Source organism: Manihot esculenta, chromosome 6, assembly GCF_001659605.2.
Source record: "Manihot esculenta cultivar AM560-2 chromosome 6, M.esculenta_v8, whole genome shotgun sequence".
Classification (NCBI taxonomy): domain Eukaryota; kingdom Viridiplantae; phylum Streptophyta; class Magnoliopsida; order Malpighiales; family Euphorbiaceae; genus Manihot; species Manihot esculenta.
Window position 1 is genome coordinate 29,162,345 of NC_035166.2, and position 20,629 is coordinate 29,182,973.

At 43.8% G+C, this 20,629-nt stretch overlaps 1 protein-coding gene across 15 annotated transcripts; it reads left to right on the forward strand.

Moving 5' to 3' along the window:
* The first annotated feature begins 2 nt into the window (after positions 1–2).
* On the forward strand, positions 3–19,841 carry LOC110617056 (1-acyl-sn-glycerol-3-phosphate acyltransferase 3). 15 transcript variants are annotated; one of them, XM_021759638.2, is made up of 12 exons: positions 3–130; positions 624–719; positions 1,288–1,410; positions 1,626–1,665; positions 1,808–1,920; positions 2,431–2,490; positions 8,369–8,446; positions 18,057–18,215; positions 18,445–18,570; positions 18,773–18,865; positions 19,193–19,306; positions 19,412–19,841. In XM_021759638.2, the coding sequence occupies exons 2-12, from the start codon at positions 639–641 to the stop codon at positions 19,697–19,699; spliced, it is 1,275 nt and encodes a 424-aa protein (XP_021615330.1). In that variant the 5' UTR covers positions 3–130; positions 624–638; the 3' UTR covers positions 19,700–19,841. The 15 variants fall into 15 exon arrangements, with proteins under 15 accessions (XP_021615330.1, XP_021615336.1, XP_021615332.1 ...); XM_021759644.1 differs by lacking the exon at positions 3–130 and having other exon boundaries at positions 256–719; positions 19,387–19,841; XM_021759640.2 differs by lacking the exon at positions 3–130 and having other exon boundaries at positions 256–719; positions 19,193–19,279; positions 19,368–19,841.
* The last annotated feature ends 788 nt before the right edge of the window (positions 19,842–20,629 follow it).

The window sequence follows — 20,629 nt, forward strand, 5'->3', positions numbered from 1 at the left end:
AGCTAATCTGAAGAAAATCTGGTGATGTTCTCTACAAAGGTAGCATTCAAAATTGAAGTCGTCTATTGTGATCCCCCTCGAATACGTACACAAGCCGCAACCAGTAACTTCGTTAGATTCAGCAATTCAGATGTCAATTTTATAAGCATTGAGGATGTCTTCTGACATCAAGAATGAATGTCTTGATTCTATCTAGGACAAGCAATCCCTAGAAAATCAAACATTAAAACTGCTGAATGAATATGTTTTTGGAGTTATAAGCATTAATTAAAAAAAAAAGGTCTTTTTACATATTATTGACTAGCTTATTAAATAAAAAAAATTAAATAGTTAATGGTTTATAAAAGTAAAACTTGATAATATGCTTTTAATCCACTATAGTAAATTTTCTTTTATTTGATCCATGTATGTATTTAACGAGAAATAATTTAATTTATATGATTATAATATTAAAATGGAAGGAAAGAGGTAATCTTCATGCATGCAACGGTAGGAAAGGTGCCACTGTCTTCGTTGAGCCGTTGATTGATACCCACGAAACCGCTAAATCTCCAAGGACTAACAAATCCAAAAAAGTTTCATTTAATTTTTTTTTTTCTGGATAATTTATTTTCTCTCTACAGTGATGCAGAGCAGTAATGGCGGTTCCAGCTGCACTAGCTATCGTCCCTATTGGGATCCTCTTCTTTTTCTCGGGCCTCATTGTCAATCTTATCCAGGTTAATCATTAAAATCCACTTGCTTCTCTTTCCATTTTGTTTACTTTGATCTTCTTTATCCATGGGATTCCTCTGCATTTCTACTTTTTTTCTAAAAGAAATTGGAACTCAAAGAAAATGTTATATGAAATTGACATATCCATATGCATCCATTGGCTAGAACCAATAGAACTGGGATCATTGGTAAGGAAAGGAAATTCAGTCGCTGATCATTGATTCGAATTGATGCAGTACGTTTTACTTGATGTTGTAAGGACCAAATCCATAATCCATTGAGAAAGACTGCAGCTATAAATCCAATTGCTGTCGCTAATTGTCGAGGGTTTTGCAATTCAATCCATTAACCCAGGTCTTAATGCCATAACTACAAAATCTCCATTGGCCCATTTGTTTAATTTTTTCTGTTAACAAACCAGGTTCTTTCACTACAATGCTGAATTAATTTATTTTCCTGTAGATATATGCTACATAATTGCCATCCCTACTAAAATTGAGAAATTAAAATATGAGCAAAGAAAACACGTGTATTGGTTAATTTATCTTCATGTCATGTCTTTGTACTTTGCAGGCAGTTCTCTTCATCATTGTTCGGCCAGCGTCAAAGTGCATGCATACAAGGATAAATAAAATTGCTGCAGAACTGCTATGGCTGGAGCTCATATGGCTTGTTGATTGGTGGGCTTGTCTGAAGGTGCTTATATTTCCTCTTCCTTGAGTCCTCTCATTAGTTTGCTACTCATGTTCTGCAGTCTGCAAGGCAGTTTCATATGGTGATTACCATCTAACTTCTCTGGAGCTTGAATTCTCTAGCATTTTTAGCCATGCTTCTCGCACTTAACATGCCTTCTGATTTGGTTGTAAATGAGTTGTCCTTCTAGTGGTTAATAGTTTGACCTTTCCATGCAGATTGAAGTGTATGCAGATGATGAAACTTTTGAACAAATGGGTAAGCTGGAAAGTTTTGATGTTTGGGAGCCTGAGGTTATTATGATTTTCCACCTATTCTGGAACGGTGAACTTAAGATGTAATCCTTGTCCATTTGAAATGTTTAGAAATGTTTCTTACTGGAAAAAATAAAAAATTCCAGGTAAAGAACATGCACTTGTGATTTGCAATCACCGGAGTGACATTGATTGGCTCGTTGGATGGATCCTAGCTCAGGTGCTGGTTTTTGTGCGGCAACAAATAGATGAAACTTGTGTATGCATGTGCTTAACTTTTTGCCCTTGTCAATTTCTTTCCGAAGTTTGGTAGAGCCTAAATCTGCGTCTTCTCTCTTTTTCTAGTTTATAACCATACTCGGACCCTTGACCCCTAATTAAGAATGTCTGAAATCTATTATATACATCAAGGTAAAGAAAACTGAAAACTCAATCGTAGAGAAAATTTTCAGATTCTGTTCTTGAGGATCCAAATTTTCCAACAAAGTTTTGCTTTCCATCTTTGGATTAATTTAGTTTCAAATAAAAGTAGTCCGATTTATAAAGTTGCATCACCCCTGACCTTTTTATTACATCACAAAGTCGTTTTTTTCCCCCTGATGTTGCTCCGTCGCAAAATAAGCACTTCTTTTATCATGATTGTATTTGTTTTTACATGTATCATTTAATTCTTCTTTAGTAATCGATTTTTGACTTTTATTTTAATTGCATGCTTGGCTGTGTGCTCTATTTCAGTTTTCTGATTGAATGTTAATGACCTCTATAACAGCGCTCCGGTTGTCTTGGTAGTACACTAGCTGTCATGAAGAAACAAGCAAAAATGCTTCCTGTGAGTTTTCAATATTATCATGGTTCTTCTATTCTTGTTTAATGCAATGAGATGATTTCCCAAATTTCAAACCACCTGAATTTCTCTCTTGCTGGAGTTGGCTCATGTGACATTTTGAAACAGCCCGGTCCGAACTGACCCAAATAACTTTCAGACCCACTTTTCACTTGACACAAAATGATTAACCCAAATTATTTAGTAGTTTTGTGCTAGCTATTATATACAATTTCAATTTTTCCACATCGGACAACAGTCAGCTGATCGTTACACTCGGTAACGCTAAATTTGCAACGTTCTCGTCGCAACTGAATCGATTACCATCGTTAAATAGGACCGTAGTTTTGTACTAGCTATTATATACAATTTCAATTTTTCCACATCGGACAGCAGTCAGCTGACCGTTACATTCGGTCCCGCTAAATTTGCGACGTCCTTGTCGCAACTGAATTGATTACCAATCTATAACAGCCCGAAAATCCGGACTGCTACCGGCGCTAGGATCCAGATCGGCATAAGGCCGCCGGGACCCGTAGCAAGCCTACTATGCATCCTGTACAATTGGTATAATCCCAAACATGATCAAACATTTCCATAAAACATTTAAAACTTTACCTTTACTAAGCTTGACCTGTGTATGCACTATGACTGAACTCATAGAACCCCTAGAGTCAGCATACCCTATGTCAAACTCAGTCCAACACATAAATCAACATAATATAAAACTCATGTACAAAGGGATTATCCAACTCGGGTCAAGCACAATACTATAACTCTGAACACATTACATAATATCATTTTACAATACAACTCTTTTACATCATTACATAACCTTACATTACATCATGTCCACTACTATTCTATTACACTTCCTAACCCTAGCCATATCCTGTCGACTCCCTGAACTATCTCTGACCCTGCAAACCTGGGGTTAGGGGAGAGGGGTGAGCTATAAAGCCCAGTGAGCAGAACTAAATAGAAAAACAGTTTATTATATCATATGCTTTCATGACATGCATCATATCACAAACAATACACATCAAGGATGAATTTGTCACCAATAGCCCTCAACATATAAATGTCATATCATAACAAGTTCAGCAATGCTCTGTGCCAGGGGCGATACGGCCACACCTGGACTTCACATACTCTATGCCAGGGGCGATACGGCCACACCTGGACTTCTCTTACTCTATGCCAGGGGCGATACGGCCACGCCTGGTCTTTCCATCTCATATCATGTCATACATGTCATATCGTATCATATCATGTCATACTGAGGGCTAATGGATCATCCAATATCCATCCACATCATCATCATCGTATTATGCAATGCAACATATTCGTGAACTCTAATGCAACAACCTATTACATAACATGGTATTCGTGATGCATGAACATGCTTAAACATTTAATTTCTTTAATATTGAAAGAGTTATGTTCTACTCACCTTTGACTAGCTCTGGACTGACTCTGAAGCAGCTAACACTGCCAAACACCTTGGTTCCTCGAGTCCGATCCTACACAGGTGGACTCCAGTGAGGTGCCAAACACACTCTAAACAGCTCATAAACAACTCCCCAAAAACCCCCTAAAACATCCTCAAAACATGCATAGAAAACAACCATGAAAGGGCTGGACAGGGCACTTTCGGCGGCCGAAGGTCCCTTTCAGAGCCGAAAGCCATGCAGGTTCGGCGGCAGGTTCGGCGGCCGAAGCCTCTCTCCAGATCCGAAAGTCAGGCACTTTCGGCGGCTGAACATCACCTTCGGCGGCCGAAAGTCTGCTCCAGATCCGAAACACAACTTTCAGGGGCAAGGTTAGGCGGCCAATCCATGCATCCATAGGCAGGTTCGGCGGCCGAAACTACCTTCGGCGGCCGAACCTGAGTTCATCAGAACTCAGCCTCTCGTGCATACCAGTCTCCAAAACCTTACCAAACACCCCAAACAAGCACCCAACCTCTTAAAAACATGCATAAACCCTTAACCATGTATAAAGGAGCTTAAACAAGCTTAAACTCCAACAAAGAACATCATAGAGCATACATAAAGAGCTTATGACCCACATAAGCCAAAACCATCAAAACTACTCAAAACCTCACTTGCTCTCTCCCAATCATGCATACACTCTCCCACATGTATGAAGGAGCATAAACATTTGTCTAAACCCCCAACAATCAGCACATAAACATATATTGGGCATAAAACCCACATAAACCCTAACATGCATAGCTACCCATACTTAACCATCAAAACATCTTTAAACTTACTTAAAACTTCATTAAAACACAAGGAAAGCAAGGATCTACACTTACCTCTTGAAGATCGTGGGGTGGTGCGATCATAGGTGGCCTGGTCAACGACCTTCGGCAGCCTAACGTGCCCCCTAAACTCATGCATGTTCGGCGGCCGAACTTGAGGTTCGGTGAGCGAACCTTGGTTCGTCCAAACAAAGCTTTCGGAGGCCAAAAGCTCTCCCGAAACCTTCCCATGTTCGGAGGCCGAACTTCACTTTCAGCGGCCGAACCTGGCAAATGCCTCCTTGGTCTTTTCTTTTCAAAACTCAATTCTTTTTCATTTAAAACCATGAAATCAGTAAAAACATTTTAGAAACCACATTTTACCCCTCTAGAAGACTCTGGCATCATAAAATTCCAGATTCCAATGGAGATTCCGCCGGAAGGTAGGGATTCCGATGCCGGAATCTAACCGGGTATTACAACCATTGCTAATCAGGAACAGACCTTTAGATACTGTTCCAATTTTTCCACATCGAACAGCAATCAGCTGACCGTTACACTTGGTTATGCTAAATTTGCGACGTCCTCATCGTAACTAAATCGATTACCATTGCTAACTAGGACCGTAGTTTTGTGCTAGCTATTATATACAATTCCAATTTTTCCACATCAGACAGCAGTCAGCGGACTATTACACTCGGTCTCGCTAAATTTGTGACGTCCTCGTCACAACTGAATCGATTATCATTACTAACCAGGATCAAACCCTTAGATACTGTGGTAAACAGTCCCGCTAAATTTGTGACGTCCTCGTCGCAACTGAATCGATTATCATTACTAACCAGGACCGGACCCTTAGATACTATGGTTCAGTGGTATCTCGGGCGGCTCCACCTTGTCTGGAGCCCATTAGCTCCGCACAATTTGTTTCAATTTTCCCACATCGGACAGCAGTCAGCTGACTGTTACACTCGGTCCCGCTAAATTTGCGACGTTCTCGTCGCAACTGAATCGATTACCATTGCTAACCAGGACCAGACCCTTAGATACTGTGGTTCAGTAGTACCTCGGACGGCTCCACCTCGTCTGGAGCCCACTAGCTCCGCACAATTTGTTTGACCCAGGGTGAGCTCCGCACAATTTGTTTGACCGGGTTCCGCACAATTTGTGTGACGTCGCAACTGAATCGATTACCATTGCTAACCAGGATCGAACCCTTAGATACTGTGGTTCTAACTCCGCATAATTTGTCTGACCCAGGGTGAGATCCGCACAATTTGTCTAACCGGATTCCACACAATTTGTGCGACATCGCAATTGAATCGATTACCATTGCTAACCAGGACCAAACCCTTAGATATTGTAGTTCAGTAGTACTTCGGGCGGCTCTAATACCAATTGAAACAGTCCAGCCCGAGTGGGTTCCGCACAATTTGTGCGACCCAGCGGCTCCACCTCGTCTGGAGCCCACTAGCTCCGCACAATTTGTCTGACCCAGGGTGACTCTAATACCAATGCTAACCAGGACCGGACCCTTCGATACTGTAGTTCAGTAGTACCTCAGGTACCTCCACCTCGTCTGGAGCCCACTAACTCCGCACAATTTGTCTGACCCAGGGTGACTCTAATACCAATTGAAACAGCCTAGCCCGAGTGGGTTCCGCGCAATTTGTGCGACCCAGCGGCTCCACCTCGTCTGGAGCCCACTAGCTCCGCACAATTTGTCTGACCTAGGGTGACTCTAATACCAATTGAAACAGCCCAACCCGAGTGGGTTCCGTACAATTTGTGCGATCCAGCGGCTCCACCTCGTTTGGAGCCCACTAGCTCCTCACAATTTGTCTGATCTAGGGTGACTCTAATACCAATGCTAACCTCTAATACCAATGCTAACCAGGACCGGACCCTTAGATATTGTGGTTCAGTAGTACCTTGGGTACCTCCACCTCGTCTGGAGCCCACTAGCTCCGCACAATTTGTCTGACTCAGGGTGACTCTAATACCAATTGAAACAGTCCAGCCCGAGTGGGTTCCATACAATTTGTACGACCCAACGGCTCCACCTCGTTTGAAGCCCACTAGCTCCGAGGGTGACTCTAATATCTGGAGCCCACTAGCTCCGTACAATTTGTCTGACCAGGGTGACTCTAATACTAATTCTAACCAGGACCGGACCCTTAGATATTGTGGTTCAGTAGTACCTTGACCTCGTTTGGAGCCCACTAGCTCCGCACAATACCAATTCTAACCAGGACCGGACCCTTAGATATTGTGCAGTTCGAGTGGGTTCCACACAATTTGTGCGACACATCGGCTCCAACTCGTCTAGAGCCCACTAGCTCCGCACAATTTGTGCGACACAGCGGCTCCAACTCGTCTAGAGCCCACTAGCTCCGCACAATTTGTGCGACACAGCGGCTCCAACTTGTTGTGCCACACAGCGGCTCCAACTCGTGTAGAGCCCACTAGCTCTGTGTCTCCAACTCGTCTAGAGCCCACTAGCTCCGTGTCTCCAACTCGTCTAGAGCCCACTAGCTCCGCACAATTTGTCTAACCCAGGGTAACTCTAATACAAATTGAAACAGCCCAGCCCTCCAACTTGTCTAGAGTCCATTAGCTCCGCCCCAGGGTAACTAATACAAATTGAAACAGCCCACTCGGGGTAACTCTAATACAAATTGAAATAGCCCAGCCCGAGTGGATTTCGCACAAATTGTGCGACACAGCAGCTCCAACTCGTCTAAAGCCCACTAGCTCTGTGTCTCCAACTCGTCTAGAGCCCACTAGCTCTCGGGGTAACTCTAATACAAATTGAATTGTGCGACACAGCGGCCCCAACTCGTTGTGCGACACAGCGGCTCCAACTCATCTAGAGCCCACTAACTCTGTGTCTCCAACTCATCTAGAGCCCACTAGCTCCGCACAATTTGTTTGACCCAGGGTAACTCTAATACAAATTGAAACAGCCCAGCCCTCCAACCTTGTCTAGAGCCCACTAGCTCCGTCCCAGGATAACTAATACAAATTGAAACAGTCCACTCGGGGTAACTCTAATACAAATTGAAACAGCCCAGCCCGAGTGGGTTTCGCACAAATTGTGCGACACAGCGGGCTGTGTTCCAACTCGTCTAGAGCCCACTAGCTCTCGGGGTAACTCTAATACAAATTGAAACAGCCCAGCCCGAGTGGGTCCAACTCGTCTAGAGCCCACTAGCTCTCGGGGTAACTCTAATACAAATTGAAACAGCCCAGTCCGAGTGGGACTAGCTCTGCGTCTCCAACTCGCCTAGAGCCCACTAGCTTTCGGGGTAACTCTAATACAAATTGAAACAGCCCAGCCCGAGTGGGTTTTGCACAATTTGTGCGACCCAGAGTGACTCTAATACCAATTGAAACAATCCAGCCCGAATTGACCTAAATAACTTTTAGACACACTTTTCATTTGGTACACAATGGTTGACCCAAGTTATTTTATAGGTTTGTATTAGCTATTATATACAATTTCAATTTTCCATAATCCGACGATGTGGGACGGAAGTCGCAAGCAGGCACCTGACCGCATCTCCTCTTTCAGTTTTGCATAAGTTATAGGTGGATTTTAGTGCTTTTGGATGAATATGTCAGTTATGTCTGATGCAGATTATAGGTTGGTCAATGTGGTTTTCTGATTATCTGTTTCTGGAAAGAAGATGGGCAAAGGATGAAACCACATTGAAGGTATCCTTTGTTGGAATTGATATCAAATGCATTTCATGAAATAGATATTGATGACCGCTGGATTTCTCCACCCTGGTCTGGGGCCAGGCCCACGACACCAGCCCATCATCTAGAGGCCCTCAAGCCTCACCACATGCATCAAATCCGGTCCACTCAGTCTGGAGATCGGACTCCCATCAATCTCCTTTATCCGGCCTGCCTAGCCCTTTGGGCCCGATGAATAAAATCCTCTCTGGGTTCAGCCCATATTATATCTTCTGGTCCGGCCCAGAATCAGGAAGAAGACCTACCCATCCTTCACTCGAGACCACCCGTACGTGCATCCGGGAGAATCAGGGGTCGTTACGCATGGGGCAGCGATATGATTTCCTCGTATGTCCATATCAACGCGACAGGAACAGGTGGCCTAATGACACACATTCTGTTACACGTCACTAGCAGACAAAAGAAAACATATAAAAGGAGAAACATTCTCCTCGAGGGATAAGCTTTTTTTCAGTTTTACAGAACTCATTATAAAACCCTATTTTTTGGATCTCAGATCATCAATTGGCGCCGTTTGTGGGGACGAAGGTGATCTTTTCATCACCGGAGTTCCACTCTAAACAAACCCACTGAGATCCACGATGGCTGATCACAATGAAAACAACAACCTTAACACTCCAAATGACCTGAGCTCTGCTCAAGAAGGGCAACAGTTCTCCTTTTCCAGTCCTACAACACCAAACAATTTCCTACCTCCTTTTCCAGTCCCGCCAAACTCTTCTACCTACCTCCTCACCCTTCTCAACATGGGTGCAGCAGGAGACCGTTCCTAAGAAGTTTATGATGCCGCCTATGGCCACATATGACGGAGCTGGGAACCCCCGGGAGCACGTCTTGAACTATAAGACTTTCATGGAGCTGCAAACTCTTTCAGATGCCTTGATGTGTAAGGTATTCCCTACGACGCTCTCAGGGCCAGCACGGGCGTGGTTCAACAGCCTTGAAGCCGGAAGTATTAGCAGTTTTGGAGATCTGGCCACTCGCTTCATCAGCCGGTTTATCGTCGGAGTGCCCGCAGATAGGAAGACGAGTTACCTGGAGACAGTCAGGTAGAGGAGAGAGGAATCGCTCAGGGAATACGTCGCTCGTTTCAATACGGAAGCCTTGCAAATTCCCCAGCTCGATGAGGGAAGGGCTGTAGAAGCCATGCAGAAGGGGATGACCTCGGCCGAGTTCTTTGGTTCATTAAGCAGGAAGCCTCCGACCTCATTGGCCGAGCTGATGAAGAGGGCTGAAAAATACATAAGGCAGGATGATGCCTTGGTGACGAGTAGGTTCGCCAGGGGAGCGACAGATAAGGGGAAAGCACCGGAGGAAGGGAGGCCGGAGAGGCATGAGAAAAAGCATGGCAAGAGGCTTGACCCTTACAGACAACCCTGGGAGCGAAGGGACCAAAGACCTCACCCTACTCGGGTCTCAGAACAGAGGCCACTCCCTCCGTGGGTTCCAAAGATGCCGACCCCACTCAATGCCTCTAGAGCGGAAGTGCTCATGGCAGTCCAGGACAAGGAGTTCCTCCAATGGCCCAGGCCTATGAAAACGGACGTGAACCAACGAGATCCTGACAAATATTGTCAGTACCATCGTACGCATGGCCACGACACCAATAACTGCTTCCAGTTAATCACAGAGATCGAGAGACTGATAAAAAGAGGATACCTCAAGAACTTCGTGAAGAAACCAGAGGGACAGAGGCCTCAGCCCAATCCGGCAGCCCAAGCGCCAAGGAGAGCGGGAGCTGGACCAGTGAATGATGGGTCCAGCGGGACCATCAACATGATTGTTGGGGGAACAGGAGGTCGGATGAGCCGAAGAGGGAAGAAGAGGAGTCGGAAAGGAGAAAGCAGTAGCGCCGAGGTCATGCAGGTCGTCGAGCACTCTTCAGTGGCCATCACTTTTTCTCCGAAGGATGCTCAGGGTGTTCAGATGCCCCACAATAATGCTCTCATCATTGAAGCCGTCATTCACAACTACCGAGTTAAGAAGATCTTAGTGGATGACGGGAGCAAGGTGAACCTGTTGCCCTACTGGGTCTTTCAGCAAATGGGAATCCCCAAGGAGCAGTTAGTCCGGGATCAAGCACCAGTCAAGGGGATCGGAGGAGTACCAGTGCCCGTGGAGGGGAAGGTAAAGCTGGCTATCACCTTAGGCGAGACGCCAAGAACTCGCACCCATTATGCGGTGTTCTTAGTGGTCAAACTCCCATTGAGCTACAACGCAATCCTGGGGAGACCTGTGCTGTTTGACTTCGAGGCCGTCACCAATATCAGATATCTGGCGTTGAAGTTCCCAATGGAGGCAGGAGTGGAAGTAGTCCGGGGAAGCCAGAAAGAGGCAAGAGCAGTGTACTTAGCCACAGTGGCAGAGCCGAGCTCTGCAGCAGAGAGACTCGACTCAGAGGTGCTAGAGGTCAGGGATGAGGAGAGAGAAACCAGAACAGAGCCGGTCGGGGAACTTTATTAGAAGCAGAGACAGATAAGATCTTCAGTTTCAATGCCGGCCTCACTGAAGAACAAAAAACTGAAGTCATGACCCTAATCCGAGGTCACCCATCGAGCTTCGCTTGGAAGCCTTTTGATATGCCCGGAATTGACCCTGAGGTAATGACCCATAAGCTGAATGTCCTCTCCGACTCCAGACCGGTGAAACAGAAGAAGAGGGTGGTAGGAAGGGAGAAGCAATAGGCCACCAGGGAGGAAGTACAGAAGTTAGAAGAGGCAGGCTTTATTAGGGAAGTCATGTACCCGCAGTGGTTGGCAAATCCTGTATTAGTCAAAAAAGCCAATGGCAAATATAGGATGTGCATAGATTTTACTGACCTGAATCAGGCCTATCCTAAAGATTGTTATCCCCTCCCTGATATTAATAAAATGGTCGACTTTACGGCCGGTTTCGATTACATGTCTTCTTTGGATGCTATGTCTGGCTATCATCAAATCCCAATGGACAGGTCGGACGAAGAAAAGACTTCGTTCATAACAAAAGATGGGACCTACTGCTATAAAGCCATGCCCTTCGGGCTAAAAAACGCCGGGGCAACATACCAAAGACTGATGAACAAAATCTTCAAAAGTCAGATCGGCAGAAACGTAGAAGTTTATGTAGATGATATGGTGGTCAAAAGCCTAACTTTTCAGCAGCACATGATAGATCTGAGGGAGGTATTTGAGGTGTTAGAATAGTATAGAATGAGGCTGAACCCAGCGAAGTGTGCCTTCTTCATCAGAGGAGGAAAGTTCCTGGGATACATGGTGAGTGGGAAAGGCATTGAGCCCAATCCAGAGAAAGTGGAAGCTATACTGAATATGCTAGAGTCGACCTGTGTAAGGGATGTTCAGAGACTGACTGGGAGAGTAGTGGCATTAAATCGCTTTATGTCTAGGTCGGCAGAGAAATGCTTGCCATTCTTCAAGAAGTTGAGGAAAGTACCAAACTTCGAATGGACGGAAGACTGCCGAGAAGCTTTCAAAGAGCTCAAAGGCTACCTCAGCTCACCCCACGTGCTCAGTATCCACGTGGAAGGAGAAGAACTTCTGATATACTTGGCAGCCTCTGAACAAGCAATCAGTGCTGTATTGGTAAGAGTAGATGAAGGAGAACAAAAGCCAGTGTTTTACGTCAGCAAGGTGCTTAAGGATGCCGAGGTCAGATATCTGAACATTGAAAAGGTGGCATATGCTCTGTTGCTAGCAGTCCGGAAATTTAGGGTCTATCTGGAAAGCCATCAGGGTGTAGTAATGACAGACCAACCTCTGAAGAAGATTCTGCGCAGGCCGGAAACATCAGGTCGGATGCTCGCTTGGTCCATGGAGATCAGTCCTTACTGCTTAGAGTATCGACCTCGAACTGCTATAAAATCTCAGGCCCTTACTGACTTCATAGCAGAGTGCTCATTCAACGAGGAACAGGGAGAGTCATCTTCTGAAGCGTCGAGGAATGGGAGAGAAGGAGAGCCTTTCCAAGAATTCAACTGGAAGTTGTATGTAGACGGAGCATCAAGTGCCGAGGGCAGTGGCGCCAGAATAATGCTGAAGGGATCTGGAGAATTTAAGGTCTGCTACGCCCTATGCCTGGAATTCAAGGCCTCCAATAACGTGGCAGAGTATGAAGCCCTAATAAATGGGATGCTGGTGGCAATGGAGGTAGGGGCAACCGACCTCGAAGTGAATAGTGACTCCCAGCTGGTGATCAATCAGGTAACGGGGGCATATCAGGCCAGAGATCCAACCATGCAGAATTACCTAGCAAAGGTAAAAGCTATAGAAACCGAGCTCAAGGGTCGGGGAGCCATCGTCAAATACCAAAGAATACCTCGAGAAGAAAACGAAGAAGCAGACCTGCTTAGTCAGTTATCCAAGGAAGAACTAGAACAGCTCCCTGATGAAGTATACATACAGCATGTCAATACACCTGCTTTTAATAAATCAGCCACTGTGTTGCAGGTAGAACAAAGCTAGACCTGGATGACCCCGTACCTGGAATATCTGGAAAAAGGAAAGCTCCCTGAAGACAAGGATGAAGCAAGGAAGATAGCAGCTCGTGCTGCTAATTACCAAGCAGTGAGGGGGACCTTGTACAGAAGAGGGAAGTCCAGCCCATGGCTTCGGTGTGTGAGCTCGGAGGAGGCAATAAAGGTGATGGAAGAGATTCACAGAGGAATGTGCGGAGCTCACGAAGGAGCAGGAACACTGGCTAATAAATTATTCAGGCAAGGGTACTACTGGCCTACTATCAAAAAAGAGGCAGAAGAGTTCATCCGGAAATGTGATATATGCCAGAGGTTTGCCAACGCCATCAATATCCCAGCCACTCCTCAGTCCAGCATATCCAGCTCGTGGCCGTTCTCACAATGGGGAATAGACATCCTGGGACCCTTTCCCAAAACCACAGGGCAGAAAAAGTTTGTAGTGGTGGCTGTGGAGTACTTCTCAAAATGGCCAGAGGCGGAGGCAATTCCCACAATCATAGCCCGCCAGATGATAGATTTTGTATGGGGGCACATCATCTGCAGATTTGGCATACCTAGAGTACTCATCTCAGACAACGGCAGGCAATTTGACTGCAGCACCTTCAAAGCGTTTACGGCAAACATGGGTATATGGCACAAGTTCTCTTCAGTAGCCCATCCTCAGACCAACGGTCAAACAGAGGTCACCAACAGAGCAATCCTCCAAGGATTGAAGAAACGGTTGGATGGGGCCAAGGCGAACTGGGCGGAAGAGCTCAACAACATCCTGTGGGCACTCCGAACTACCCCCAGAACGTCCACTAAAGAAACACCCTTTGCACTCGCTTTTGGCACAGAGGCCGTAGTCTCAGTCGAGCTGCAAATCCCCACTCATCGAGTCCAATTTGCTAGCGAGAGCACTAACGAGGACAAATTAAGGAGCAACCTGGATGCTCTCGAAGAGGTTAGGGAGAAAGCTCTAGTCCGAACTGCCGCTTACCAACAACGGGCAGCTCGCTATTACAATCAAAGGGTTAGGGAAAAAAGCCTAAAGGTGGGAGACCTGGCCCTAAGAAACCTGGAGGCTACGGGAAAAAGAGCGGCAGTAGGCAAGTTGGCACAGACTTGGGAGGGCCCTTTCAGAATAGAAAAAGTAATCAAGCTAGGAGTGTACCAAATTGAAGATATACAGGGAAACCCTGAGCCCCATGCCTGGAATATCCAGCACTTGAAAAAGTACTTCCCCTGAGGTATCGTCAAATGTAAAAGACCTATTGTATCTTAAAGCACGAAAATAAAAAAGACATTGATTATCGTCCCTATTCATTATTTGTCTCTAATCACATTGCTTTCATGAAAGAAACAAAAAGAAAAATGAAACAGGCATAAATGCCCAAGACCTCAGTTGGGCAGATGGCCGAGCTCCCAAAAGGCCCCCGACACCACAAAACCGACTGAGATAATGAAGCGACAGTAAGGCCAATGAGCCCAAATCTTGCGCAAGACCTCAAAGAGGAGCAAAAACGGCCGGCGGGATCACCAAGATCTCCCCGGAGCAAAAACGGCCAGGATCCCGTCAGATCTCCTGGAACAAAAACGGCCGACGGAGTCTCCAAGATCTCCCCAGAGCAGAAAACGGCCAGGAGCCCTGGAACATAGCTCGTATAAGGCTCGACAAGAAAGCAAGAAATTAAATATCGACTTCACAGTGAGGAAGACAAAGTTCCGAACTCCTGAGCCCGTCGCACAGATAGCGCAAAAGCCTAAGCAATAAACAAAACTCCGAGCTCCTTAATTTGCTGACTGGATGACGACAAAAGCAAGAGACTCTGCCCACAGCTCGGATCAACTCACAGTAAACAAACACTGAGCCCAAAAAAAAAAAAAAAAAAAACTCCCCATCCCAATGGAGCATACAGCCCAGATCGTACTTTAATGCCAAAGGGTTACTTCCAGCGGAACCAGCTATCCGAGCTCATAACCAGAAAGAGAGGTAAAATCGTCTAAAATAAAGCCGCGCTGTTACAAATCAAGTCTAGGGATTTACCCCCTCACCACTCATGTAATAAATGTTGAGGAGGCAAAGGGGCAACTCGAGAAGAAATCCAATGGCGTAAGCAGATAAGACCTCAGCTTCAGTTCCTGTCAAATCAGAACTAAAAGCAAAAAGGCCAGCCCTGCTCATCACCTTTAAAGGTACATGATCTGACCTATTGTTATTAAGCAAAGGCTGTGTGTCCGAGCTCATAGTAACTGAAAGAGCTTACAAATAAGAATGCCTTAGTGAAACAGATAAATTCATAAGTCAAAAGTTCAGTCAATTGAGAGAATTTTAGTTCTGATGGGCTTGACAAGCAAAGTAAATGAAAATGAAATTTCATTCAAAGAAAAAGAAGATTTACAGTATAATCACTCACTCTACTAAAAGAAAAACTATCCTCAAAGGACTTACATGCCTAGGCGCATTATCATCTACATTTACATCACTATCACCTACACTATTCTCTTAGCTGTCAATTCAGGAGAATCTTTACAGTTCGGAAGATGAGCTTCATGAGTCTGCTGGACCCCCCCCCTTTTTTTAGCTCGGTGGACTCCTTATACTCCCTTAGACGCTCCTTACACTCCAGCTGAACTCTGTCTCGTTATCATAGGAGAACTGAATAAGTTGATACCCATAAACATCTCTCACTGTTCCATCATATGCTGTGTGTATATCACGCATGAAAAACATAAGTCTTCGAGTTAAAGTCCCAGGAAGATCAACATTGTCGACTGGTTACTGAATGAACAAAACATTCCACGGGAAAATTGACGAGGCATTCTGAAGGGCAATGGAACAAGTGAATGTTGCAAACCTACACACATACTATGTTGGACTGATTTTAGCAGATTACCCTTGCTTCCTGATTTAAACAGTCACTAATGCATTGTCCTCACTTGCATATTTGTAAGCTAAACTTTGAATATCACGAAACACATGTTTGAAAGCATCAACAGAAGCTCGACTGAGTACAACAAATCCCTGTTTCTCATAGCACAAGCGCCCTATATCAAAATCCTGACACGAGCCCGCCATGAGCTGCTTTGTGTTACGTGTGTGAACTGCATCTTGTATTCCACAATAAATCTCAGAAATCATGTTATTCCGTGAGTTTGAGTTAGGAGCAGACATCAGGGGCACCATGGGAACCTTCTCCTTCTCCCCGAAAGGAAGAAAAGCAGGAGCCGGTCTTTTAAAAGCCCAAGACTTCTTTGAAACGCGAACCAGGACAAGCACTTCGGTGGGGATGGGACGCTTGCCCCCGACCTTCTCCACTACATCCCCATCATCTACAAAACTGAGTTCCCTATCCTCGGCGGCTGGGCTGACCTTGGAAAGGACCCCATGGACACTCCCCACAGAGGCGATCTCAGTGCTGCTTACAAGGACCCCCATCTCAGCTGTGGAGGCCTCGAGTCTCCCTCCAGAAGCATCACCAGAAGGGGGGGCAGGCTTCGCCCCCGTCAACCCAAAGTCCTCGCTTGGCTTTGAAGTCAGAGGGGACCTGAGAGCTTGAACAGCTAGAGCGGTTAAGACCGACCTGTCGATACCTGACGGCCTTGAAGATCCAGCACCTCGAAAGCTTGACTCCGGAGCTTGGGCAGGAGCAGGAGGAGGAGATCGGCTGGACGACCTGGACAATATGACTTCGACCACTTGTTGGGTAACCCACCTCGTCGATCGCCCTACTAGGAGGGCGTCTGAGGCAACGTTCAGGCTCCCTTTGGGCAGCGTAAGAATTTTAGGGGGCTTAACCTAATCTATCTTCATCTTAGAAGCTGTAAAAAATCCAAAATCGGGGCAAGTCAAAACGAATCTCAGCAAAAATCACAAAAGCAAGATTAAAATAGACATCCATGAGAGACAAAATAATAAAATTTCTGGCTCGCCTCGACCAGCCCAAAGAAGGTATCGAACAGACGCCCTGTGGATGTAAATCCTCCGCTCAGACAGATAGAGTCGGAAGAAAGCATGAAGAGAATAAAATTAGGGATCAGCATTCGAGGAGCAATCTTGAAATATTAGAAAACCTCGTGAAAGAAAGGAGATAAGGGAAAGGGTATATCATACTCTTTCTGCCTAACAAAGAAAACTGAGCTCGCGTCTTTCTGAGGATCGATTATACTGAAGGCATGTGGATCAGGAAGAAAGATCATCTCATTCCGGTGAGGGTCCCGAAGGTAAAAAGGGAGGCGATATCAAGATACACCCTAAGAATGAGGTTTTTATGCTGAACGAAGCGGCGCTAGACTCTAGACTAGCGGTACCAGGACCCTTAAAAGCTATTCATGGGAAAGGAAGAAAACCGTACCTTGAAGATAAAAGCAGGAAAGCGAAGATGGCAGCATGCACGAGGAACAGAGGAAAGCCAGAAGTGGAAAAAGACAGAGAGGATTCGAAAGTCAAAATGACAATTAGGTGAAAGGGCGTTATGAAGCAAGCTGCATATAAACAGGCGCGGTCATAATGATTCTTGGTATTTACCCCCTCATCAGTCGGGCAATAACTGACGAGAAGGTAAAGGGGCAATTGATGACCGCTGGATTTCTCCACCCTGGTCTGGGGCTAGGCCCACGACACCAGCCCATCATCTAGAGGCCCTCAAGTCTCATCACATGCATCAAATCCGGTCCACTCAGTCTGAAGATCGGACTCCCATCAATCTCCTTTATCCGGCCGGCCTAGCCCTTTGGGCCCGATGAATAAAATCCTCTCTGGGTTCAACCCATATTATATCTTCCAGTTCGGCCTAGAATCAGGAAGAAGACATACCTATCCTTCACTCGAGACCACCCGTACGCGCATCCGGGAGAATCAGGGGCCGTTATGCATGGGGCAGCGATCTGATTTCCTCGTACGTTCATATCAACGCGACAGGGACAGGTGGTCCAATGATACACATTCTGTTACACGTCACTAGCAGACAAAAGAAAACATATAAAAGGAGAAATATTCTCCTCGAGGGATAAGTTTTTTTCCAGTTTTACAGAACTTATTATAAAACCCTATTTTTTGGATCTCAGATCATCAGATATTGTTATCTGCGAGTCTATCTTATGGATTCAGCACTGCAGTCAGGTTTTAAGCGGCTGGCAGATTTTCCTATTCCTTTTTGGTTGGCTCTTTTTGTGGAAGGAACTCGCTTTACAGAAGCAAAGCTTCAAGCGGCTCAAGAGTTTGCTGCTTCAAGGGGGTTGCCTGTTCCTAGAAACGTATTGCTTCCTCGCACCAAGGTGAATTGAGTTGATAACGTCTTTAATGGGTGAACCTTTCTTCAACTGTAAAAAGCTCCCGGCTTATGTGATCCAATTTGCATGTGTTGGTATATTACTTCAGAAGTCTAGACAATTGAAAAGTTGGCAAGAATTTGTTTCCTTGAATTAAGAGATCATACATTTCATTAAGAAAGTCATATGCAGCCAATATTTGCATTGCTTAATTAAGAAAGTAATATCATTTCAGGGTTTTATCTCGGCAGTGGCTCATACTCGCTCATTTATTCCAGCAATTTATGATTGCACAGTGGCTGTTCCCAAAAATCAGCCTGCGCCTACAATGCTAAGGATATTCAGAGGACAATCTTCTGTGGTAAGTCGATTGATTTAAACCTCGATAAAATAACTGTACTATCATATATAGCTGGGAATTAGTGTTGGTGATTAGTCTTCATGGTCTTAATTAAATGTTATGGTAATCGTATTCTATACAGGCATCATCCTATATCCAATGATCATCTTCTACATATGTTCTTTATTTATGATATCAGATAATTGTTGCCCCTTCCTTATAGATTGTTCTGCAAATCAAACGACATTCAATGCAGGAACTTCCAGTAACTGCTGGCGGCATTTCACAATGGTGCAAAGATGTATTTGTGACCAAGGTATGTACATTACTGTAAATTGTAAATCTTGTTTAGTGTAAAGAGAGGTCTTGTGCTGAGGGAGTTGGTTCTTTTCAAGGGCAGTTCAAATGTGCTTATTTCAGTTGACAATGCTAATTCCTTACAGAAGTAATACCTTCAGTGGTAAAGTATTTGCCACGCTTTATCATTTGAAGGCTGTTGAACAACCGATCAGCTCAATGTTGTTTTTGCATTCTTTCACTCTATGTTCTGCATCTTCCATGTATTCCCATGCCACCAAATAGACATAGCATGAGACTTCCACTTCCAGAAATGATGTTGAATTTTTCATTTTCCACCTACCAGGATGCTATGTTGGAGAAATTTTTTACCAAGGAAACTTTCAGTGACCGAAAGCTTCAAGATATTGGTCGACCGAAAGAATCTTTGTTTGTAAGACGATGTCACTATGCTGTAATAGTATGTTCTCATCCATATCTTCCTTTTTTTTTTTTTTTCACTCTTCATATTTTAATTACAGGTTGTAACTTTCTGGTCAGTTCTCCTTATCTATGGGGTTGCCAGGTTATTCCGATGGTTGTCATTCCTAGGCTTGTGGGAAGTCATTTCATGTGCAGTGAGTCTCTTGGTCCTTGTCACAATTGTTATGCAATTTCTGATTCAATCATCCGAGTCAGAGCGTTCTACTTCACCATCCAAACTCTCATTTCCTCATCAAACGAAGGAGAGGCTTATTCTGAAATAAGCCCAGAAATGTTGCCGTCCATTCTTAGGTTGCTTGGAAAATGCAGGGCACTTGTGTTTGCTGTCTTTGTTTGTTCCTTGGAGATCCATATGAGCCTCATTCATTAACCTTCTGTAGTGAACTTCTGTGCATACTGATTCTTTTTTCTATCATCTGTTTTCTTGATTCTCATTTGAGCTGCTGTGTTGTTGGGTATTTATTGAAAATTTTTCTGGTATTTGAAAAATCTCTGTATTTAGTTTGTCTTGCAGCGGTGTAAGCCTGGAAACTGACACCTTAAATACAGTACTTCAAGTCTAATAAACTTTTAACTCCAATAAGCTGAACTCATATGAATATGAGTCTAATCATACTTAAATTAAATATTTTTTCAAGTTCTATTTTTTTTTTTTTAAATTATTCTGTGAAATGCTTCATAATTTATTTACATATATTCTACCTCCATCCATAGGGATATCCTTTTATTTTCATATAAGTTTTGTTGTGGTTCTTTTAATAATTACCACAGCATGGGATTCAAACTTGACATGTCATAATCTGGTGATGACAATAGTGTTAAATTATTATTATTATTATTATTATTTATAACGAATTTTGTTTTATTAATATGTAATAAATAAAAATTCACTAATAAATTAATAACTTATTATTATTATTTATATCAAACCTACATAAATTGATAATATAAATACATAAAATTTGGAGATTTTTATAGTTACTTGGTATAAAACAAAGTAATTCTACTTTATTACAAAAATAAATTAAACTTATGCGTATTGTACATTGTTTATTATAAATTTATATAAAATGATTTTTTTACTTTGCGAAAAATATATTAAATTAACAAAAAAATGATGTTCTAGATATATAAATATATTTTTATACAAATTAATATTATAAAAATTATATTAAATTAGCAACATTATTATTAACTAAAAAATATTTTATTTTATTATTTGTAGAAAGTATGATTATTTTTATATTTTAAAATATTAATATTTTTATATATTTTTTAAAAATTTCATTATTTTTTCTAT